General features: G+C 42.7%; 1 protein-coding gene across 2 annotated transcripts; it reads right to left on the bottom strand.

The window, feature by feature from the left end:
• Window positions 1-304: 304 nt before the first annotated feature.
• LOC138632838 (phosphatidylinositol-binding clathrin assembly protein-like) lies at window positions 305-24,980 on the bottom strand. 2 transcript variants are annotated; one of them, XM_069718688.1, is made up of 19 exons: window positions 24,040-24,980; window positions 16,194-16,336; window positions 13,902-13,977; window positions 13,366-13,468; window positions 12,919-13,012; window positions 12,719-12,830; window positions 11,590-11,696; window positions 10,142-10,183; window positions 7,005-7,090; window positions 6,010-6,112; window positions 5,403-5,536; window positions 5,041-5,138; window positions 4,531-4,644; window positions 4,381-4,411; window positions 4,119-4,260; window positions 2,421-2,444; window positions 1,947-2,003; window positions 1,691-1,810; window positions 305-431 (listed from the first exon to the last, which is right to left on the bottom strand). In XM_069718688.1, the coding sequence occupies exons 1-19, from the start codon at window positions 24,167-24,169 to the stop codon at window positions 417-419; spliced, it is 1,731 nt and encodes a 576-aa protein (XP_069574789.1). In that variant the 5' UTR covers window positions 24,170-24,980; the 3' UTR covers window positions 305-416. The 2 variants fall into 2 exon arrangements, with proteins under 2 accessions (XP_069574789.1, XP_069574797.1); XM_069718696.1 differs by lacking the exon at window positions 10,142-10,183 and having other exon boundaries at window positions 24,040-24,979.
• Between the last annotated feature and the right edge of the window lie 171 nt (window positions 24,981-25,151).

Below are 25,151 nucleotides of genomic sequence, written 5' to 3'. Positions count from 1 at the left end.
GGGGGGTCGGGAAGTGGCAATAGAGCTTCTGCACTTCCATAGAGCTGTCAGTCTTCGTAGCGTCATCACAGGTCGTAATTGCCATCTGAACCGGCAAAACTAACAAGAGGATGAGTGGGATTGATGCTGAGCTTCTGGTGCCCCGGCACTATAGATTCAAAGACGGAGAGATCAGTAGCCACGTGGAGAGAGGAGAGGAGATTAGAGGGTCAGGTGACACGGAAACTGACATCAGCATTTCATCTTTTTATCCATCCTCTGGTCCTCTCTCCGTCTTCCTCTCCCCTCCCTTTTCCTTTCTGCCCTCTTCTCTCCCGCACTGGATTTGGTTCTGGATTTGTGTTCGCCCGTCGACTCTTTCTCTCCATCTCTTCCCTCTCGCCTTCAGCTTTGCTGCCATGGTTACAACATCCTCCCTACATGAAGTGCATCTGCAGAGGACGGGGGGAAGAATTGAGAGTAATTTAGCTCAACAAAACACCTCATCAAGTGTTCAGGCATCTATTGACAAGAATATTACCTGCCGCAGTGCCAGGAAAACAGCTTCTCAGGGGCACGAGTGTTCAGTAAGCAATTATATTACTCGGTTATGTTTTGAGTAATCGCTCAAAACATACTTGATTGTTTGTACTCCGGAGACTCTGAGAGCTGATCGTTACTTGCTGTGAAAAACATGTTTTTCACACTTCCTGGTCAATTTAAAAATGATCTGACAACATGATTCATCCTGCCTCTTTATGGATCCGCTGCTGCTACACAACTAATCAATCCTTGAAAAATAGCTATGAATGAGTGCATCAATTATTCCAGGAGACTTGCAGATATGAGGCATAGATTCAGTATTTGTGCCAAAGGAATACTCCCCCCCCCCCTTTGTTTGTTGTTCTGCTGTTCTAACTTCAGTTTAGGATGTGCAGTGCATCCCATTTACTTTATGGTGAAATAATTTAAAGAACTCCACCCTGCCACCCTTCTGTCGATTTCTGTTTCAGTAAGTGTGGCGTGTTCCATAACTCCCGCCCGCTGGTGATAACTATCGCTTCTTCGTCCCCTAAAGCTCTCATACGTAACATAAAAGCAAGAGCTGCACGATAAACGGTCAAGTCGCAGTTTGGATCGTTTCCTGTTCACGCCGTCTTTATTGCCCACCAAACACGTTTCAATTTATTGGGGTATAAACTTAAATTTCCTTTGCGATAGCTTAAAGTTTTTTGTTTTTTTTTATTGTGCGAACCCTTCATGTTTGCATTCAAAAGTAAAGTATTAGGTCCCACCGACACGAGAGAGTTGGACATTGTGGAAATGTGCTGAAATGTCTAGGTTAGCATTAAGAGTGGAAACTATGTTATATCCTGTTTTGTTTAGTCCTTTGACAAAGCAACACCCGGAGATGCCAAATTGTGGAATTACAGAGGCGTTATGGGCCAAACTATTTCTTGACTTGTTAGCAGAGCAAGCATTGCTATTTCCCTCTATTTCTAGTCTTTATGCGGAGCTAAGCTAACCAGCTGTTGGGTATAGCCTTCCAGACATACCAGTATATCCCACAACTGTTCCTTTAACTACGCTGTGTGGCATAATGCACTAATATGTCTCTATATGTGTGTGTGTGTGTGTGTGTGTGTGTGTGTGTGTGTGTGTGTGTGTGTGTGTGTGTGTGTGTGTGTGTGTGTGTGTGTGTGTGTGTTACCTGTGTTCCTGGCATGGGTCCAAAAGGATTGGTGGGTCTCAGGACAGGCTGGTTGTACATGACAGGCTGCGGGGGCATCATGGCAACACCCCCCATTTGATGACTCATCTGAGGAGGGAGCTGGTCGGAGCACAGGTGAGTGCAGGCGGAGGTTTGCACGGGGCAATGTGGATGGAGACAAATCATTTAGTATTCGGAGCAAGAATGAAAGATTTCTGAACGTAGGAGTGAGACGAGACAGGAAGTCGTTCTTTACCATTCCATACACAGGCACTTGGGGTGTCGTCATAGGAAAAGCCACTGGTGCTGGAGCCTGTACGGGAAAAACAGGGAGGAGCACAATACACCACTTTCTAATACCGGCCTAAAAGTCAATTAAAAAGGAATCATGAAGCTGTCAACCTCATGTCTGACCTTTCAAAGATGTACCCAAAGGAAATGTGTTTTTTTTTTTTTACTTTCTTCAACATTTGCATTTGTTTGCCTCTGGCAAGATATCTAATCCCGAACAACAAAAAGAGGTGCGACAAAGCCCGTAATAACCACGAGGGATAAATGCCTGGGCGCCACAATAAGCACAAGAATTCCCCTCTCCTCTGATAATTCATGTAGCATCAGCACTACAAACAGCCTGATGATAAAGTGTCACAGGTATAGATGTTAAAAAAAAAAAAAAGCAAATCACTTTGAGGATGTCAGGATGAAGGGAAGGTGAGTTAAAGAAACTTACATAGCCAGTATAGATCATCCCATTCTGTGGAGAGTTAAAGAAAAGAGAGAAAAGGAAGAGTTCAATTAAAGCCATGCTACTTCTTTTTCTTCTAATAAAGAGAAGATCAACCAGACCTTTGTGCAGCCCTAATGTTAAAATCACTTCTACTTTCTATTCAAGTCGAGCCGCCGGCTTTCCAAACCATTTGCTGACAAAATGAGCAGTTTGAGTTAAGAGGTCAATCAGTGCAAAATTAAAAAGATGAAACCAGATTGAACGGCAGAGACGTGCGAATAATTAGAGTGGCGCGCAAAGGGCATAGATACTTTGGGAGCTCCTTCAAAAGCCCCGAATACAGAAGTTAAGTTACAGTTAGCCAAAAGGTGTGTTTGATTAATTTCAGGGCGAATTAAGAGATTAGGAGAACCTGACTGCACGGACAGAATGATGGATGGCAGCAAGTTACTGTATAATATAATACTTCTTCAGGGGATTTCTGCCAGAGTAGTACTTCACTGACAAGACCTTAATGTCAGGGGGATTTGTTTTTGTTTTTAATGTTATTCCTATCAGGATGCTACTGGTGTGTACTTTACAGCATCATGTAATGGCATTAACTGCAAAGGAAGCTAAATCTTTCTCCTGATGTTACATTTAACTGAAGAGTCAGTTAAAGTTTTCTTATATTTATAAAATCATGACTATACTAACACAGATGAAAAGTGCGTACACAGCTTTCAGCTGGCTTCGAGATGAGCTCAAACGTCGGTTCATCAATTATCTTTTCGACAAAACACACAGCCAGAAACTAAAAGGTAGCAATACCTAAAAGGTTCAAACACTGAGGACCACATTGCTCCCAGTAGGGAATCGTATTTAGAACAGCTGAGCCTTAAACAACGACACAGGCGTTCTCAGTAACTCTGTCCATTCATGGTGCGTTCATGAGCCACTGGGAGGTGGGAAAGTTCCGACGTCCAAGTAGGAAAATCCGCCTAAATACACGTAGAACAATGAATATCCCAGTAGGAAGGTTTGTTTGGGAGGTTTTTGTGAGCTTCGAGAAGTAGGTTTGACGTCACTTGACATGGCAGTGCTGTGATGAAACAATGAAATGTACCTGCGGAAATAGCTTTACTTGCTTAGCCTAGCCTACCTAGTTTGCTGGCTGTGTTAAATGTTAATGTGGAAATGTAGTGTACAAATAATATTGACCTCCCGAGCTCTCTGTGTTGATTTATATGGACGATGACGAGGTTGTTTGTCACTTTGCTGTGTTCTGACATCAGATATATAACAGATTTTCTGGGGACTGCCATGTTGCCTGTTTGTGAACGCTCCCTACTTGGAAGTGGGATGTTGCCAAATGCCAAACTTCCTTAACCCCCCTGCCTGAACGCACGATTAGACCTCTCGTTGTCAACTTGAAGACGGGTGGAGCTATTCAGAGCGGGGTTGAGGGGAACCACACGTGCTTTGTTATATCATGCTGCCTGGTTAGAGCTCTTCCACACAAGGTTTGGATGCGCTTGATTGACGGCTCCCTCAGTTAGTTTTGATTCGAGACAACACTACCCCGTCGAATTTAACGCCCAACACAGGCTACTGCACTAACATGTAAGTGTACTAAAGGAGGTATGCAAATTGAGACACAGCATTGGTGACAAAAGCATGAAATGTTACGGACACTTGAAAGTGAATCAAGCTTTAATTTACCATCTGAGGGACGGGCATGGGTGCAGGTGCCATGGGATGGGTAGTGTGAGTCCAGTTGCTGCTGGTGCACATGGTCTTCGTCTGCCAGCCACTTCCTCCCGTGGGCTTCTTCTCTACCAGCTGACTCCACTGGAGCTCCGGCCTGATGCGAACACATACACACACATACAGAGCTCATGATTCACAAGAGAGACCAGTCAGCGATAGATGTACAGCAGAGTCATTCGCTTGTGGCTCAGTCTTTGATGTCAGACCCACTCACTTTTTAGCTGGCATCCCCCCAAACTGCAGGTCTGAGAAAAGAAATAATAAACATGACATCAGTTGAAAGGCAGCGACACAGCAAGAGAAGAACAAAATGGAAGTGATGACTGAATATTTGGGAGAAAAAAAAAACAGACTGTATACTCACTGCCAACGAGGTTGGCTAATGAAGAGTCCAAATCATTGGGAAGCATTTTCCCAGAGTGCAATGGGGCTCCAGGACTGTGAATATGAGTGGGTGGGGACGGCTTTAGCAGGTCACCTGACGTCCAAAGGTAACCATGGAAACGTTGAAAGGAGAGAAGAGGGGAAATGAGTCAAGAGCATGAACCAACTGGCCATCACTGTCACACTGTATCCAGCTCCCAGAGTGTGTGTGTGTGTGTGTGTGTGTGTGTGTGTGTGTGTGTGTGTGTGTGTGTGTGTGTGTGTGTGTGTGTGTGTGTGTGTGTGTGTGTGTGTGTGTGTGTGTGTGTGTGTGTGTGTGTGGTGGGGGGTTTGCGAGTGGGAATTTATTTGCACGCTTGGTTGTATGTTTGCATGATTATACGTGTGTGTGTGTGTGTGTGTGTGTGTGTGTGTGTGTGTGTGTGTGTGTGTGTGTGTGTGTGTGTGTGTGTGTGTGTGTGTGTGTGTTTGGTTGTGTGTGCAGTCCTACCTCCCCAGGCATTGTTATTGTTGGGCACAGTGTGTGTGGTCTGGATGGGGGTGAAGTTAGGCTGCAGGGTGAACAGCTCACTGGTCAGGTTTGGCACACTGCAGGAAGAAAAACAGGGAAGAAAACACAGTTTTGTGTCTCATTTTACTGCAAAAATCTAATTTATGATGGCAGCCAAGTAAAAGGTTTTTCGTTAAAGTGTGAAGAGATTAAATGAAATAACAAACTGAAGGCCAGTATTTTATAATAAAACTGCAGCATTGCAGATAAAGCTGGGCAAACTTTTTACTCTTTCTGCAAGAAACTCAGAGGGCATTTTTCCTCAGCGTTTACGTTGCCTGTGACTCAGATGTTAGACTCACTGGTTGCTGACGGGTACGATGGGTGAGTTGGAGAAGAGATCCGTGGCCCCTCCGCTGCTGTTGGCACTGCCCACTGACTGGGCGCTGGGTGAAACATTGGGCGTCTGAATGTCGATCACCTTATGACCGTCCTCCTGAGCAGAGGATAGTTGATCTTATTTTACTTTATATACCTCCAGTGTTAACGTTTTCTTTAAAATATTCCTTGTGCTTCTTAAAAAACAACAACAACTGGACTGTCCTGGATGCTTCCTTATTGGTATTAAATCCACTGCAGAGGAGCAGTGTTTAGACTCTGAGTTCATCTCTATTCTCTGTGCAGCTCTGTACACTGTGGGCCCGCAGCCAGAGGCAGACTGTGTATTTCACCGTACTGCAGAGTGAATGCACTCGTCTATTCAACTTTAACAACAGTGCGGAGGACAAAAAGACTTGACATACAGATGGTTACACTGTTACACTGATTTCTGTGACCTTTTTTCTAACGTAAAAGCAAAAAACAGTGGGTTTTGTGGTTTAATTCAGTGCAGTGCTGTTAGTATTATCTGTCTAATCTTTTCCATAGTATGTGCATGGATGTACTAAAAGAGCTCTCCTAATGCCTCGCCTTGTGTTGCTGCTGTCGGTTGTCCTCCGTCTTGTCGTCCATGCGGCTGAGAGAGATCCCCGTGCTGGAGAGAGACGACACTGCACTGGACAAGGTGCTGGATCTTTGAGGTGAGACACACAGAAATGCAAAGCCTGCAGTCACTTTATTGCTTTCTGTTGTTTGTCTTTTCTCTTTTTTACTGACTTGCACTTTATCGTGCTTTGTAACCTTAACATTACATCATCAATCTAACAAGGCAATAACAGCTTTGTGAGGCTTGTTATTAAGAAAGCCAAACTGAATGAAGAATGCATTGGACAAACTGAAACCTTGACAAGAGGAAAGGTCTGATGATGACAAAATCACCAGCACCAAATTTCATTCCAATCCATTCTATAACACTTCTACAGCACTTTTGAGATATTTCTCAATTGGGGACTAAACGATTGTCACTGACATCCCCAAACCAACCCTCCCACCCTGGCCAAAAAAAAATTCAACCAGTGGTAACAGCTGTAGTAATCCAAGCAGTAGAAACAGTCATCTGTGGCGGTAGTCCCATTTGACAAGCCAGCAGAGTTGATGCGATTAGTTTTAGCCACGCTTACAGTGTTGCTCTAGAGATGGCAGTCATTGGTGAACTCCAAAAACTTACTTTGGTACATATATCCATGGGGACCAGACGTTGGGGCAGATCTGACTGGTAGTGAAACTTGGTAGACTTTTATGTCTCCTTCAGGATTAACACTTTTCTTCTAGTGTCTAAAACTCAATTTGTTCAAAACTACTGACATTCCCATCCGCCTCAGCTGTACTTTAATGGACCTTAGTCTTGTTGTTTATTGTTTAGTTTGTAATTGCACTAGCACCAGTAGGAGATCAAAAGTACACAAGGGTACTTGTAGTATTATAGGAATAGTTGTTGTATTGACAGTAATAACAAGAGGAACAGCAGAAGTAGCAGTAATAGTTTTAAGGTATTATTAAGTGGCTGCGTTGTGATTTGATCCCACCTGCTGGCGGCGGAGAGGTCCTTGAGCTTCCTGCCCTCCAGAGAGGCTAGATGCTGCTCCAGAGCCTCCAGGAGAGAGCTGGGAGCCTGAGAGGGAGGGGAGGGGCAGGGTGGAGGGGTAAACGGGGTGGGGTTGAAGGGATATCATTAGAACCACAGCCAAGTAGACAAAGTGGGGCACATAGCTGTCTTTCACCCCCTCTCCTCACCGCTCATTTTTATCTCACACACTCACATACAAAGCAGCAGCAAAATTAAGACATCATCCTCTGATTGACTACGTACTCTATGACAGCACTTCGTTCTGTTTTTTTTGTGTTTTTGTTTTTTTTTTGCATTTGGTTTCATCAGGTTTGGTTGACCAGCATGCACACATTAGCCTTGGATCATGCAAGCGAGTCCGCAGCGGGACTGACAGGTCAGGACAGAGCAGAGCATCATCGCTGCAGGGCTCCAGAGTAGAAACACAACAAACACGTCTCTGAGCCATCTAACGAGCCCATGCAGAGGCCAGCAGCGCACAAACGCTCTTGTAAACGCACACACTTACACACGCATACACGTAAAGAAAAATCACAGTCCAAAAAAATTACGAGTTAACCCATGGATTCCACTTTAGGTCACATTAATGTGTAATTGATTTGATTTAGTTTGGAGATTACGAAGCAAGTAGTCAAAGGACCCGAGCAACCAATACTGTATCCCACTGGAAGCCCAGGAAGTTAACTCAGTCAAATGTAAACATCTGGTGGAAATACTAGGTATACACATCGAGCAGCTGGCCAGCACTCTTTATTGGAAAACAAAAAGAATGGATGAGTTCATTTTGACCACATGTGATACCGCAGTTTTCACCCAGAGCCTTACATTTCAGCGCCAGAGAACACAGTGCAAACACAACAGGCAAAGAAAAGATTTCTCATATACTTATTTTAAGGGGGAAAGAGAGTAAAATGCGAATTCTGGATATCCTTCTTCAGAGAAATCTAGAATATACTAAAAGTTTAAAAGTAAAACAGACACATATCTAGAGCTCAGTAAAGGCATGGGTCACTATGTTGTTGAATAAGGGCATATAAGGTCTTCATAAGCACTACAAACATGTTTTGTTTTTTTAAAGTCAGCCCTTTTCAGTTTGTCACTTAAGTTGTCGCGTTTTAAACATCCAATTATGCATCCACTGAAAAGGATAAGCTGCGTTCAAGGCCTTTAGCATGATATGCAGTACCTATGATGGCATTATGTACACCTACCCAAGTCATATTTGCAGAAACCTATTTGATAAAGACCATTCGCTGCTCTCCCCACAGCTAATGCAAAGGGACATCATCTTTTCAGAAAAATGATTTGAACACTGCTTATGTGGGCAAAACCCTATTTCATAAAAGTTGTGTTGACTTATTTGTATGAGAAGCCTGTAAATCACCAGACAAGCCTTGTTATTTACACTGGGGAAATGCCAGAAAGACTGCTGGATGAATTCAGACAGATACTAAGCCCCAGTCATGGACATCTGAAATGATTCTGCAAAAAGAAGCTAAAAACTTGTATTACTGTTTAAATGCTGCTTTAAAAAAGCACCTTTGAGTCAAATTTGTTTAGTACAGAGCCCCAAAAGGTCACAGTGGTAATTTCTTTTAGAGACTATTTCTGTGTTACTTCACAATATGTTCTTATTCCTTCTGATCCACATGAACAGCTGGTGTGTTGGTCCAGTCCAGTTCTAATCATGAGGCAACCCACCCTGACGTGACCCGAGGACACTACGCCAAGCCCAATTACACCGGCAACCTGACTGCACGCCAAGTATGTCGATCAAAGCAGACACGCCCCCAAACATACCTCTCTTTGAAGCTAAATATCAAAATAATTATAGAATTATATTCAAAAGAACCACCAGGGCATTGATCAGAAGGAGTGAATTTAGCGAACGACAGCATAATCGCGTGAAAAAAATATATAAGTTCAAAGTTGATGCCTTTTGAATGGGAATCTATTGGAATCAGGTTATTTGGAGTCAGCCCCTAATGGCCCTGAGTGGTATTGCACTTCATGGCACGTCAGCATTGGCTTAAGTATCGAAGAGGTCCGTTTTCATACACGGTCTATGGTTATAATACACTGCCAGTTAGGGGAACAGGCTGCATTTAGTGCTCATTATTCACTTTAAAAAGCCGACCTCTGACAGTATCCTGCTGCAGCTGCTCTGCCTGGCTGTGACGGGTGAAGCTGTGGCTGGATGTCTGGTTATTTTGTTTAGACTTCGGCTGCTCCTGCGGTTCAATAGGCTGCTAAGGATGTGTCCAGGTGTTACTACTTGAACCTGCCGTGCTCCTATGACGGATGTGTCACCAACACAGGAGTTCAGGAGAACAGTCACTTCAAAACCATCCCTGCACACAGACAACCGCTGCATGTAGTCAGTTTCACAGCCATTAAAACCCAATGTGTCACAGCCAAAATTGTAACAACCAAAGTCAAAATCTGACTAAAGCTATAGCCACAGTGACAGCTGTGTCATCCCAAGTCTGTGGTCGCAATCAGAGCCACAGTCTGTCTCAGCAGCAGTCAGTGAGAGAGCTGGTGAACCTGCTCTTCTCGTTTTCTTTCAGTGATGTAGACTTGTGCATCAGCATCCACAGCTGAGGGTGCGCCAACTCTTATTGAAGTCAAAACAAGTGTCAGTCTACTGCATAATACAAACTATATTATAATACAGCTCAGCTTTTCTCTGTGGGTCAGCGGGAACGTCATTGTAAGGTAATGCAAAAATCATCCTCAAAAGGACTCTCACTGTGACCCTTCGGGTCCTCTGTAGTTCTGCAATAATTCAGATAAGAAAAACATAATGCTTAAAAATTGTATTTAAATGTTTTGCTTCAAGGCTATTTGCAGGTTTTCATTGATTGTTTCCTCTCTATTCTAGACTCTGTTCATACTGTAAAGAAGACAAAGCGAAGAAGTTCAGGAGAGTGAAGAAGAGAGGAGGAGGACGGGACAGCTGCAGTGTGGGCAGGTCTGTAGGGTGAGTAGGGAACGGGAGCGTTTAGAGTGAAGCATTATGGGACTGACTTGACGGATTTATATACTGGTTGACTGACTGGTTGATTGACTGATTGAGATGAGATGTAGACTGACCTGTGTGAGATCGGGGCTGTCGCCCTGATCTATCCCAACTCGCTGTGTCACAAAAAAGGAGGGAGGGGTAAGGGAGGGAGGAGGGAGGCAAAATAAAAAATAAACCAAATGTAATAATAAAAACAAGGAAACAAACCAAAAAACCCAACAGACCACAGAGTATAAAAAAAAAAGGGAAGAGGTGTGTGAAGGAGGAAGAGGAAGAGGAGGAGGAGGAGGGAGAAAGAAGAATCAAACCCAAGCATTCATTACTTCATGCAGTGGCTGGAAAGGAAAACAAATAAAAGACAACGGAGGAGGAGGGGAGGAGGGTGCATGCACACGCATACAAACACCTATATACAGTATACACAGTATATGTACACACATTTATAAATACACACACACACACACACACACACACACACACACACACGCACACTGAGATCTGGAGACTGATTGGAAATGAATGCTGAGCACAGCGACTGATTGAACAGGCAGGGCAGAGAGGGCAAACAACAGGTCACGTGACTGCGAGGTAAGAAACATCCAAAAGGAAGACACTCAACTAATGTTGACTTTGAACAGAAAGAGAAGGGAGGGACACAGATGACACACAAACAGACAAACACACATTTTGTTAGACAGGTAAAATGAATGGGTCCTTAAAGTCAACGTTAGTCTGCTTTTCTTTTTTTTTTTTTTTTTTTCTTTTTATCTTTGGATCAAGCGGCTGCACCCCAAACCTTCTTCCAAATGGGAACGAAACCAAGCAGTGAGAAAGCCTTTGAAGATGGCGCGCAGTCTACAGGGGGATAAAAATGTTTATATTCGCTGTGAAGCCTAGCGAGGACTGCAACTGTTAACTGGATAACAGCCATTATGAAGAAAGAGATAGCTTTTTAAGAAAAGGGAGGAAATTAAACAGGAGCAATAGGAGACAGAGATAGTGATAGAAAAAAGAGCTTGCTTGGGCATGCAGTGCAGGCATGTGAACAGGCAGCACGCGAGGGGTCCCTCAACTGGAAGCTTGTACATGAGTGGCTCTCTGATAGGCTAAAGACTCAGCCATTAATAACTGTCTTGGAGTAAACCCCTCCCCAGGTCGGGGCAAGAGAAGGACAGAGACAGGAGAAAATCTAGATGCAAAAAGAGACTCGAAAGATTAAGAAGAAAGAGCTCCCGGACGCTGATCTGCGGTCAGTTGAGGTATGAAAATATTGACCGTAAATCAGATCCCCGGGGTAACAGAAGTCTGGAGCAAATCTCAACAGGTGGAAGTGGATTCTCTCCGCAGGTTAGGTCAGGACAGGAGAAAATGACAAGACAGCATTTCATATATTTATGTGAAACCAGAGGAGAGGAGGCCGTTGAGATTTCCTCCAGACAGATATATTCCCATCGTCTCTACTTGGGCGGTTAACGCTGTGCTTCCTCCTCGGAGGGCCGGCGGGACAAACGGACGTTACCTCTGCCACTTTGAGAAACTCGGACAGTTTGGTCATCCTGTTGAGGAAGGTCTTGTAGATCTCCAGAGCCTCTTTGCACTGGTTCTTCTTCATGTCAAAGTATTTCTCTGTGTATGAAAGAACCAGAATCAACCCAGGGTCTCTGCTACATCGTTGTAAAGGAGGTAAAAGCAGGTTAGCTTGTTTGCCATCAATAAATACTTAAGAGTCCAAGTTACAATTTAACCATAGTTGGGTTAGGTAATCGTTAAATGAACACAGTAAGGAGTCTAATGGTCTATTCTCTGCCTTTCACACCTCACTAATTTAATAATTAATGGAAGAAAAGAAGGTGATCATTACAGTCTTTAATTGGACTTTAAGAGACAGTAGCAGGAAAGATTGATTTTTCTCTAAAGAAGGATGAAGTGGAGCTGAATGGAGTCACAGTTGTGTGATCTCGACATCAGGGGAAGATTTCTACATAAACAATTGACTACATGGAGGCTTTGTTCAGACTGCAGGCACTTCAGATTTGTTTCTCAAATTAGATCTTGTGAGACAGAGTATCCGCACTGTTATTTGCAAGTGAGCAGATTGGATCTGGTGTGTCCAGACAGCACCAACCTGTGTGCATGGGTTGCTGTGGTAAGAACGTACGCGTAGCTACGCTGGTGATACGGGTTTCCAACGTGGAAGCAAAGTGCCAGCAGACAATTTATTTCAGCTTCTGTCCAGGGACTGTTGTTCTCGCCGTCCTCCATGGCGCCATCAGAAACCATCTCTGATAGCGCTCGGCTAGTGGTGGCATAGACTCTGCTCAGAATGTTTACTCTGAAAATAATGTCGTCATTATGTGCCGCACTGTGAGTGATGCAAGAAATCCAATCTGAGCCATCAGACTGCCAGGACAGAGAGGCATGTGTAGAAATTCGATCGCAATCGCATTTCAAACCACCTACAAATGTGATTTGGATCTGGTTTTCAAAAATCAGATTTAATTTTCTTTTTTTTTTTTTTTTGCTGTCCACACTTTCAAAAATCATCCAGATGGATGTTAGATATGACAAAAAAAAAATGGATTCGGGCTGGCAGTCTCAACAAGGCCAGAGATGAACTCTGGATCTGCTGTGATGTGCGTTTGATTTACCCAACATGTTGATGACGCCCTCGTTGTAAGCAGCAAACAACCGTATGGAGTCTTTAAACAGCAACATGAAAGCTGTGTTGATCACGCCGTTGGTCAGCTCGTTGGAGTTCGGCTGAAAAAAACCCCGAGAGATTGGATCAAAACAAAACTGCTGCAATCTCTTATGTGAAGGCTTCTGTGCTTTTAAGTCAGATGTTTACCTGGAAATCCAGCAGTGCATCCAGCTGGTTCTGAATGATGGGCAGAGTCTTAATCAGCTTCTCTGTGGTCATGGTGCGCATTACACCGTCGGCCCTAAAAACACACAACAACGCACACACACAGGAGCAACACACGCAGACAGGATTAAGCCTGGAGATGAAGGTGTTTACTCTATGTCCTTTAAGAAGCTAAAGACACAAGAAATAATACAGAAACAAGAAAACACATTTCAAAGCCAGACTGTGTAACTTTTGTAAAAAAAACACAGAAAAATATGACACATATATTCCTATATTTCATTTCTGTCATTAGATCCCCCGAAATCCTACACGCTTAACAAAATCTATCACTTATATGTTTGAAGTAGAACATTAAAAATACAGCTTTGCAACCGCCATTAACAAATGACCCATAATGTATGTCAGCAGTGTACATGTGTATGTTACCCTCTCTTCATCTTGGTGAAGTCCACTGCTGCTAGTCTGTAAGACATGGCTTTTTCATTCAGGTAGCGGCTGTAGCGTCTGATGAAGGTTGACATGTTATAACCTGGAGGGCAGAGAGGGGGCGCTGCAGTTAGAGGCCGATCATATTGGCTTATTTCCAAGTCGGGTTAAGAAGCGTAATAATCCGGTTCATATGAAATGTACGACCTTCTTTGTGACCAACCTGCATTTCCAGATGTGTCAAACGGCCCCTTGCACGATACTACTTTGAGATTCATTTATTCATTTTTCCTTTAGAACATTTAATTACAAAGCCACAGAGTGTGTGTTTCCAATTTCAGCAGCATTCAGCAGCTTCTTGTAGCAAACAAAGAGCACATTTTTCAGTAGCTGTTTCAATCCTGGGCCCTTTGAAATAGGCTCTGAATAGCGGCTTATTGATAGTGTTACAGTGCCAGGGAGAGTCCGACATAAAGTCATTTTGTTAGACGTACAGCTCTGCTGACTCTACAAACAGCCAAATGGCATTAAATCACCTTGTAGCGCAGCCTTATCTAGAAAGTTGTTGAGGTTGAAGAGCGTGTTTCTGGAGGCAAGGTACTGCACCAATCTCTGAAGGAAAAAGAACAGAGGGAAGAGTTAGTGACTTATCTGCTTCTGTTGCCTGACAATATCAAGCCGTGTCCTCACTGACAGATGGGCAGCGTGTGTGTCAGACTTAGTGAAGAGTTTATTTGAGGATAAAAGTTGCCGCTTCGTCGACGTTTCACAGAGGCTGCGTTTGCTGGCTTAAAGCGACACTTTGTAACTTTTGAAATAACCGATTCTTCTTTTTGTAAAGTTGATTTCGTTAGTAACAAATTGCATCCGTGTTCAGTTTAGATCAGAGCACTCAGGGATGATGCTCATCCTGCTGATATTGCTGTGTCACTCACGGCTCTCTCAATTTGCTCTTCTCCATTTAAAATACCTCGCACTATATTTCTAGTATTTACCATTATCCTATAACTGATTACGCCACAGTGACACGTTCCTCCTTTAAATTAATGAGATAGGCACTCAGAAAACTGAAGCTGTCACACCCCATTTGGACTCTTGTGTAATCACTTCCTGTTTAATTTTGGAATCCTCCACCTTCAGTGTGCTTTATGGTCCTGCTGTTGTTTAGTTTCCCGCCAGTTTCTGCACCCACCTGTGTCTTGTTTTCTTATCAGTTCGTTGTGTATACGTATATCTTTTTTTTTTTTTAAAGTTGAATGTTTAAATTTTGTTACGTTTTTGGACGTTGCATATTTTTGGATTCTGCTCCAGCCGGCATCCTCTGTGTTCACTGACCTGCCTTATTTGTTGTAAACAAGCTTTTTATGTGAGTAAAGCTCACTTTGCTTTAACTTACTGCCTCAGTGTCGTACAGCAGCAGCCTTCATCATTTAGGCTACACTATGACGGGGCTTGATGTAGGTGGGGTTTACGATAACCTGATGCATGCAGAAAATCAAGTGCCCAATACAAACAATGCAGCCACTTGACAAAACTAGTGTAGATTGTAATTTCCATTGCCTATCAATATTTATTGCTAACATGTTTTCATGTTTTTGTTTGACTCCTGGTTGCCAAAGTTGAGCAGGTCAGACAGCACGCTGTAATGTTTTAGTAACAAGAGCTGACCCATGCCACTTCTGTTCGATATTGCACCGGCATTAACTGAAATTTTAACTGATAACACCATCCATACCATCCACAATCTGCTCCTGCTATCAATACAGAGAACCTTTGTTAGATAACCCATCGGCCTTTAAATCTCACTGTTTTCCCAGCCCGGTGAAACCAGTGGAAAAAGCCAGGCTGAACCCCCGGCCGGTTTAAGCAACCCTGACAAATTATCCAACCATCATGTCACTTCTCATGTCACAAAAGCTTTGTTGTTTGCACGCTCGAAGAGGGTCATCATCCCCGCGGTAATCGTTGGCACGGCCTCTCTTTCTGGTCTGAGACGCTCATTATTTAACATGTTTGATGTTTCGGTTGTTGCCCTCGTAGGGCGAGCAGTGGAGCGAGGTGATTTGTCATAGCGGCCATTTGAAATGTCAGCGGGATACTTCATCAGTCCTTGTTGGACACATGGAAGATGCGGCTTCAAAGAATCTCACTGCGAGGGAGTTGGAGAGAAATTGCTGCAACCCGGTGAGTAAAATGTCAGGCTTTTTTTGACAGATCAATTGCTCAAGCTAACTGATTGGCAAACGTCCACATCAATGTCTCCCTCTTATGATTGTGTGCTAGATTGTACAGGAAATCTCTTTGTTTCATCTTCTCAGTCCATTCATCCAATTAAATAATTGCCTCATGAAATAACAAATTGCAACATGATGCATATCCCCTCTCAAAACGTAAAATGAGACAGTGTGGTAGGTTTAGCTTCATTATTGTGTACACCTGTCCAAGATAGCCCAGAACACCCAGAAATATAAGAGCAATATTCATAAATTAGTGAATAAAATAGCTACTATTCTACATTTTTATTTAGATTCTTTTGTGGTAGTTCCTTGGCCTTCTTTAGTTTTCAGTAATCAAAACTGCCCACTGAGGAAATATTTGACTTCAACTCACATTTGCAACTCTTTTAAAAGCTACACCTGACTGAACATGCTTTTAATGTTTCACATCTTTTGCTTTTAATTTGCAAACCACCTTTGCCACCTCGAAAAACATAATAAATGTTGCATCTCATTGAACAAGCGAGATGCCAAACTACTTTCTTGTCATCATGATGAATTTGAAAAATAAGCATCTTTGGCCCTCACCGGGCATCCGTGTGTTCCGCTCACCTCGTTGCCGTACATCATGAGGTGGTGTGTGGTGATGAGCGCTTTGAAAACCACAATCCAGCTGTTGCTGGCCGTGCGCTCCAGCAGTGTGTCTGCCAGGTGGGGGATGCTGACGTTCAGCTCATTGGTGCAGTGGATTAGGTCTAGAGGACACAGACAACAGCGTGAAACAGTCTGAGGAAAACTGTGCAAGCAACGGACAAAAACAAACTAATGACCAGTGGCGGAGATATCATAGAACTGGAGTTTGGTTTGAATGTTTGACCGCTGTGTACTTCAACTCCGACCCTCTCTGTTAAAACAGCAGCAGCCACATGCCAAAATACTAATTTATGTCCTTAGAGAGATAACAAGTTGAGTTATTCTGAATCGGAGCGAGAGGACAACCGCAATGATTGAAGTCATATTGACTGATGCATTAATTTTGACTTACTCAATAACGTCACTCAAATCTACCAGCAAATGATTGTTTAAGGATAGCGACTGTACAGAACCGGGGTTACTATAACACAAAATCCATTTTGTGGCTGTAATTCAAGCAGTACTACATATCAATTGCAACAAAATGTCAATACCGTATCAGTCCAGAAGATGGGAAGGTACATAACAAGGTCAATTCCATTCAAGCACAATTAACTTAAGGAACACGTTAAAAAAAACAACACCTGTCAAATGAATAGACTGATGATGAATAATCAGAGGTTTCTTCAAGAGCATCTTTGTTCGTGGTGATACACTAAAACGAAGACGACCTCCGACGTTTACCCTCTGAGTGTCACATGTAGATTCTAAATTGGCTGTTCAAAGCAAACGTAGGACTCATTTAAAAAAAAGATCAGTGTTTGTGCTGTGAGTCAGATTCAAAGGTCTGACAAATGCCAGGCTGTGTGTGTGTGTGTGTGTGTGTGTGTGTGTGTGTGTGTGTGTGTGTGTGTGTGTGTGTGTGTGTGTGTGTGTGTGTGTGTGTGTGTGTGTGTGTGTGTGTGTGTGTGTGTGGTTTTAGATGAAAAACTGGCAAGTTAACACAGGAATGGGATTTTCTTTTAGAAGGCAGAAAAATAAATGTTTAATATTATAATAATGACACAAAACAGATAATAAATTATTCAGATTTCAGCAGTAAACATACAACTGGGACAGAGTGGAGAAACAATGCCCTAAATTCTTTAAGGATTTGGCTAAAGATCAAAATGTGAAGTATGTATGGCATCTGTTTAATCGCAAAGATTTACTGACTCCTTGTAAACTGGCACAAACACGCTCCTTCTAACAGTACATCCCCTGTTAAATGCAGTACAGTCTGCTAATCTGTAAATGTGATTCCAAAATGTTCAATTACTGTAAAGAAAAGGTTGTTAAAATCGTCAGTGACAGATTGTTTTCTTAATTTGACCTTGGCCTCTTTTACAGTAAAAACCCTTCCTATTAACGGACTGCAGTGTGCACTTACTGTTTAAACGCCCCGTGCAATCTGTTCGGTGACATTTATTAGCAAGTTAAAGATCTTTTGCCAGATAAATTATTCACATTGTTTAGAATATCAATAAAATGCTCACAAAAATGGTGTCAAAATGGAGACTGAGCAGGCTGTTGAAAACCAAGCTGGTAAGAGGATCTGAGAGGTTTAGTGAAGGAACATCAGAACACAGTGAGAAACAGACAGAAGGAAAGAATCTCAAATATGACCAGAGGAGATGAAGGAAAAACCAGCGAAAGAAACCAGAATCTCTCACGTTAAAACTTCAAATTCATCAATTTGGAAACAGACGGTAAAAAATCCGCACATCTCCAACTAAAGCGACGTACAGTCATAACGACGGGAAGTGAATTAAAAAGGCCCTGGTGCAGTCAGTGAAAGCGCCGGGGGAGTGAGAGGAGGCGAGCTTGTAGTCAAAGGCTGAGGGGGAGAGAATTAGTGGGCGCTGAGTTACTGAGACGAAACTTCAAGCAGTTTGGTTTCTGAGGCAAATCCTCGGTCTGTTTCCCTGGCAGGATCAGAGGTTATCAGTGTTTATTTGAGAGCTCTGTGATGTTTTCCGCACCCACTAAAACGCTGGATACCAAAGAGTCCCAGTTGGCACCGTGGTTACATGTTTAATGCATGTCAAAGGCATGCGAAGCACCAGCAACTCACCGCAGCTAATGCTTCAATCTTGTCCATTTAAAAAAATATATTATTATGATTTATTTTATTTTTTTTGGAGTGCAAAGCCTCAGCAGGAACAACATAGTCAATATTAAGTGTAATAATATTGATTACAGTTCGTCGACTCATCCGGCTTTGCCTGCCATGAATTATGAACGCGGTCAAACTGTCAGACTCTCGATCTGATGCGTTAATGTCATGACATTTGGTCCCCTGCTTTAGGGCCAAATAGTCGTCGAAGGTCTGTTCACTTCCAACATCTGAAAAAGGAAGATGAATAGTGCAGAGAAAAAAATGTGTAAACCCATAAAATGATTCCCAAACAAAATACATTTTGAATAGATATCCATATACAATCAGTGATCAATGAATACAGATGATTTATAGAATGACATAAACCATAATTCTGCATCCCATTGAAAGTATAAATGGAACAGGCTTTTGTCCACAGTATGATGTCTGCGTCACTTCATGTCAAGTTTGAGACTAGTATTTTGAAAAACAAACTATGATGGCTGTTTATTCAATATTTATAGATGCTTTTAAGGAACACCGTTTCTTCTAAACCCAAAATGTTCAATGTCTTGATATCACATACTGAATGCTGTAGAACTTTGTAGAGGGCAGAGATTGTGACCAGAAATTGCTGAGTTATATAGCTAAATACAAAACCACTTATTGGGACATAAGTACGCACGCCACTACTACATTTTTAATTGGTTCACTCTCACCGCTCTGAAGGTCTTTACATAATGTGGCTGTTTTTTTCATGCTATTAATTTGCAGGCTCCTATTTTTTCGAACTGTTGTCACGAGAAACTTTCACTCAGAACGGGAATATTACGCAGCGAAAAAGTGACTTTTTTTCAAACGGAGGTTAAAATTTAGTTTTGATTTTTTTTTTTAACCTTAGCACTGCGAGAAAAGGCATCAACCAATCACATTGTGTGAAAGTGGAACAGACGTCTAATCGCAATTCCTATTGACAGTGTTGGTTGTTTGTGTTTTCTTTGTATGACAAAGGGCACAAAAATTACAAAGACAGCGATCTCGAGGTCAACATGTGGAGTGGCATCGCCAAACAAGTAGCCTATCAGGAGAGTTGAGGAGTTTATTTAGTTTATTTTTACGCAGCAGGTTTAATTAACCTACCAAAATCCCTTCTTCTTTTGTCGAGTAAGGAAGGGCACGAGGTATTCATCCCTGGATGATGTTGAGTCCATAATTTTTCTGAAGAATGAGCTGACCCAAATCTATTCAAGTCTTTTTATTGTTGACCAACTGTCATTAATTTGCATCGCTGCCAGTACGAATAGCTTTGAGGCAGAATTTTTGTTGTTGTTTATCTGTTACACCCCGGTGTATAAAGGCCTTTTATAGTGCCCTCTGCAACCGGCCCACTTGCACACAGCATACAAACATGATGCCTAGCAGCCAGTGAGTGGATAGCCACAAAAACGCACATATTTGCCTTTGGAGCTGGTGGAGACCAAAATCAGAGCTGAAAGCATGTCATTATCGGACAATTACTAGGTATCAACACCAACTGAATGATAGTTATGCAACAGCCTATTTACATCAAGATGTCAATGGCAAAGATCTGTTTGCAAACAAGTTCACAACATCAACTTAAAAGTGAGGTCCATACTGCTTTCAAGTGGCCAAGAAAAAAATGCATTCAGCTGAGTAATTACAAACTTCTATTTGACATATTTCCATCTAAATAGTAGATGTTGTTCAGTCAGATGTTCTCACACTACGCATGTTCACCTCTGTATTCCTTTGGGCGTTAATACATCAGCGTGGATTTTTAATTATCAACGCGTGACAGTGTAGATAGCCAGATGAATGCGATGAAGTATCGACTGCAGGAATGCCGACTTGGATTATTGATAAGATGCGCTCCAATAATATAGATCAATAAGACAATTAAAAATAAGATTTATGATGTCAGTGTGCCTAAATTCATACAAATAGTTGACAACATGGCGTTATCAAGTTAAATTTGAAGGCATCTGTAATGCTAGTTAGGACAGAATACAAGAGCAGAGACTAATATCTGAGTGACTGAAGGGATTTCTGCTCATGAAAAGACTTATGCAATAACAATTTTATTCAGCATGTTTTAAGACCTTGGCTTTAGATAAAGTGAATACTATTCAGGGTGTGTAATTGCAAGATAAGGTCATGAAAATGACATAGATGTGGGAGTAAGTCTGTGGGGCTATCTGTTCATGTACATTACTGTTCTAGTCAGAAGCTGACTTTGAGGCAAAGCTTCATCATCTATTGTGTGTTTTGTTGTTGCAACAGCAGAACAAAAAGGACAGGGCAAGGCACGAGGCACAGTTTGTTGCTTTTGAAAAACATCTCCAACATGTCACTATTACAGCCGGGACACCGAGTCAAAAAAACTGAGGGCAGAAGGTTATTTTGGGCCTGATTACTATTCTACGATGCCATTACTGCGTCTGTCATGCTCACCATTTGCTATGGGTACTAAATAATCAACATTCACCATTGATTTCACCAACTAGACTGACAAGGTCATGACACTGCAAGAAAACAAAATCTGAAACCTGGGTTTGCTCACTCTCCATAGCTTCAATGACCATAATTGCATTTGATTTATTTCGCATTGCATTTGTAGAAATGGCACTGCAATTCATCTTTTCTTTATGCTGCGCCTGCTCAGGATGGATCAATAACAAGTTGAGTATATTTCAAAGGTAACTGAAATGTCACGTGTATTTATCAAAGCTCTCCGATTAGGTAAACTGATTCAGACTTGCTGTCCTGGGGACGTTTTGCCTTTCTGATCGAAACAAATAAATATGTTCCAAGGTTTAACTTTGAATCCCACTGATGCAAACTTGAAGTGCACAAATTAGCATCATTAGAAGTGCTGGGTTTTTTTTTTATTTTGAAGGAGGTTTCCTTACTGCTACAACACCTGGAAGTTACAGTTTGACTCCAGCTTTATATTGTCTTCCCCACATTGGTGTTGTTCCATTAGCTGGTGTCACTGCTGCTGAGGTTTTTTTTTTTTTTTTTTAACTGGTCCATTAACTAAAAAGAAAAACCAAGGGTCTTTTTAGGACCGGGTTTACCGGGCAAGTTGAATGAGAAAACACCCTCAAATGCAATAATGGTCATTGGTGAGCGGCACAAAGAGAACGTGGGTGTCATAAACCGAAAATCACAGACATGAGCTCAGCCGTAGTCTTACACAGCTGACTCATCAGAAGCTCCAGCAGCAGTTGCGTTCATTGGCCTTTTCTTTGCATTCGTTATTCCCGTTCTTTTCAGCCAGTCGCGACATTGGACCCACTGATCTCACACACTCACACACTTCCCGCGTCCTTCCGTAACATTAAAATGCACCGTATGCACTCAATAAAGGACAGACAGAGGGAGAGAGAGTTGTACATCATATAATGCCTTGGATAGAGAAGAGAGGCCCTCTAGCAGGAAATAGAAAGTATTTTATTGTGAAAGCTTTGCCGTGTCTTTTAGAACAGCTGCATCTGAAAGACTCAACACTTATTCAGTGAAAAGTGCAATTTAGAGTTTCCAATGGGTGAATTCAGCCAACCACAGTTTTTCTTCATTTAATAAAAAAAAAAAAAAAACAAAAAAACTTCTTTTTTTTTTTTTGGGGGGGGGGGGGGTTTATTCCAGTAATGATCAGAATAAGAGCCGGATCAGTTCATGAAAAAAAAAAAAGCCTCACGTGACCACCTTGACAAAATGAAGTGACCCATTCTGAGAGGGATGTCTTTGTCCTTGACAGTGGTGGTATAAACCATTTTATAATCCATTTGGCAGATTGAAATTTGTCATGTAAATGTTCCGGTTCTATTTTTAGAACATTTTCTCTCTGCCTTGAGTTAAGTGACATTTACTAGTTTCGGATATGCTCCCACTCATGGCGGGTGCTGAAGGTGCACAACCTTCCACCATGAAACATCTGCAGGGGTGCAATGTTCTTATGAAACTCTGGGATTTGTTGTAATAATATACCAATAATGGTGCCTAACACCTGATGCACTTCATCCGATTATTTTTTTTAGCACTTGCAGCATTTGGACTCCTCACTTAACTTGATTCTCTTAATAAAAAATAAAAAAAGGTAATCACAGCAATTGTGCTGCAGAGATCCTCCAGTTTCCATCCTGCACCACCCAAAATGTAAAACATCTGCCTCACAAAGGGATACAACAGTAAACCTATATAATTAACTTTTAGTGCTCGTCACCATCAAGATAAGATTAGTATGAAATCAAAGCAGCAGTAATTACTTCAAGTTGCAATTCACGAGTCACAAACGGTTCTTTTTTTATGAATGCATTTAAAAAAAAAAACTTGCTTTTGAACCTTTGAACCCCCACCACCACCTCCACCACCACCATCACCATCATCCCCTGTCCTCCCCCCCACTCTCCCCCCACTGGGTGTTTTCTGCTTTACTGGCCTTTTAGGGCAAAGCAATACGGCCCTATTTAGATGCATTATATCGAAGCACCCGGTAGCATATCTTGTGAGGGAGCCCAGAATTCCCAGTGTCACCTCTGCTGTGGACACGACCGACGAATCCGCTGCCAAACTTGCCGGCTGACTGGTTGGGCGTGTAGCTGGATGACCGACTCTCGGGCCGTTTGGCCACTTGCCTTGTGTTTTTTTTTTTTTTTTTTTTTTTTTTTTTGCGGACTGATTTATCCACATTTCCTCTGGATTAGCCATCTTGCTATTTTCCCATCTGTCTGTGTGTGTGTGTGTGTGTGTGTGTGTGTGTGTGTGTGTGTGTGTGTGTGTGTGTCTGTCTGGACGGGACTGCCTGTGAGTCTGACTGGCAAGACCATTGATCCGCCGTGCTTTTTATCGATCACGTCAAGTAATTATAGTGAGGCGGAAAAGCCACCTAACCTAACGACCACCTAATAATCACTTGTGAAATCTGCATGTGAGGGGCTCCTCTTTCTCCCTGTGTGCACATTGCCACAGATTGCACATATAGGTAATTAGCATAATGTAGAGATGATAATAAAGACTGTATACTGACACCGGCATTGCTCTGCCTTAAACGCCTCATTGTAACACCCACCGGCCGAGCTACACACAGCATGACTCTCTGCTCACCTCAGGACTGACAGCAGTACATTCATTAACGCATCAGAGGACATGACAGTGAACTTGGAAGTGCAGATTACAGAAATGAAGAGAAAAAAAAAATGTTGGTGATGCTGCACAACATCGCACATTCTGTACTGAAGGGTCTCCAGGGATAGTGCTGCTGCTGCTGATAGTGGCGTTAATAATGGATAGGCCTACATATTGCTGGTTGCAATATGATTAGCCTCTACCAGAGTGGCCTATTTCCCCTGAATGACATGCACAGATAGTACCTGGCTGTTTGCCCCTCGCTATTTATTAAGATTTAGTGCTTGCAGTAATGGTCCGACACGTTGTAGTGTATGCTTTGCTGCGTAAATCACATTTGAATCTGAGGGAATGTAATGGTGCCTAATTAAAGAGGCTGCAAACATAACCGGGCCGGATGAGAAGGGAGAGAGAGGAGGGGGGGGGGGGCATAATAGATACTGTTTGTACAAGCTGTCTTTTGTGAGGAAAGACGCTGGTAGCTTGGTGCATGCATGCAGGCTATCTATACAGTTAGCAGTGATGGTATGCTTAACCTACAGTCAAGGTGTTTCTTCTTGGGTCCGCTGACTTCATGCGTCGTGGCCTTGCAGACGGCTTTGCTGATGGCAGACCCGGTCATGCTGTGCTGCGCGGCGGCGATCCGGTCCGTCAAAGACTGTCCCGACATGATACGGAGGAGGAGGAGGTGGTGGCGGATGAGGAGGCAGGCGGAGTGATGGTCGAGTCCGGGTGGGGGGATCCGGGGAGGACGATCAAAATGTCTTTAGCGGCGGGGAGGAGGGTAGTGCCCTCTGCGAGAATCGGCCGGAGGAGGAGGAGGAGGAGGTGGAGGAGGACAGCAGCGTACACCGACGAGGATCCGGTGGGAGAATTCATGCGGCGGCCAAATAAAACATAAGACGGTCACATCCAGAGAAGCATTTAAAATTCAGTCGAAGGCAACAGGATGACCCAGCTGCAGAAATGATTGGCCTGCGTAAAAGAAAAATCTGAAGAAAAAAAAAAAAAAAAAAATCTGTATAACGAGAGCAGCCCGTATCAAAAAGCTGGTATTAATATCAGAAAATGTACAGTGCGCTATAATGTATCCCTGAAATAGATGCTGCCAAGGGTGAGATGACGGCGGGGTGCGTCTGTACGAGGGCTGAATCCGAAATAACGATGTCAATAATCGAAAGAGCACCGGCGATGATTATCAAACGTATGCGGCATCCCCTATGACTGAAGACTCATTTTTCACAGACGATATAAACCAGCATTGTCCTTCCCCCCCACTTTTTCCTCCTCTTCACCCGGTTTCTCCTCTGAATCTGTGCAGAGATCCGACCGCGAACACCTCTCTGGTCCACACTGCACCCCGCGCTGGCTGCATCTAACCTCAGCCGCTTTGATTTTTTTTATTTGATTTTTTTAATTTTTTTTATCACCAGTCCTTTTAATCTTCTTACAAAAAAAAGGGTGTACTATTTCTCTGTTGAGGTTGCCGATAGGCTAATTCCGATTTTTTTTTTTTTTTGTCAGTCAAACTTGTGTTTAAAATGGCAGTACATGAATCAGGTGACTGAGAAAGGAGGGCGATTGGGCCACTTCTCGGGTCCGGGGAGGGTATCTTAAAGCAGAAGGCTGCCCCGAGTTTTCAAGGCGGAGGA

This window comes from Brachyistius frenatus, unplaced genomic scaffold, assembly GCF_029030835.1.
Source record: "Brachyistius frenatus isolate BFR_SWC_R1_liver_20210118 unplaced genomic scaffold, ASM2903083v1 Contig_5, whole genome shotgun sequence".
Classification (NCBI taxonomy): domain Eukaryota; kingdom Metazoa; phylum Chordata; class Actinopteri; family Embiotocidae; genus Brachyistius; species Brachyistius frenatus.
Note: the sequence above shows the minus strand (reverse complement) of the source record. Positions and strands in the feature narration are given on the sequence as shown.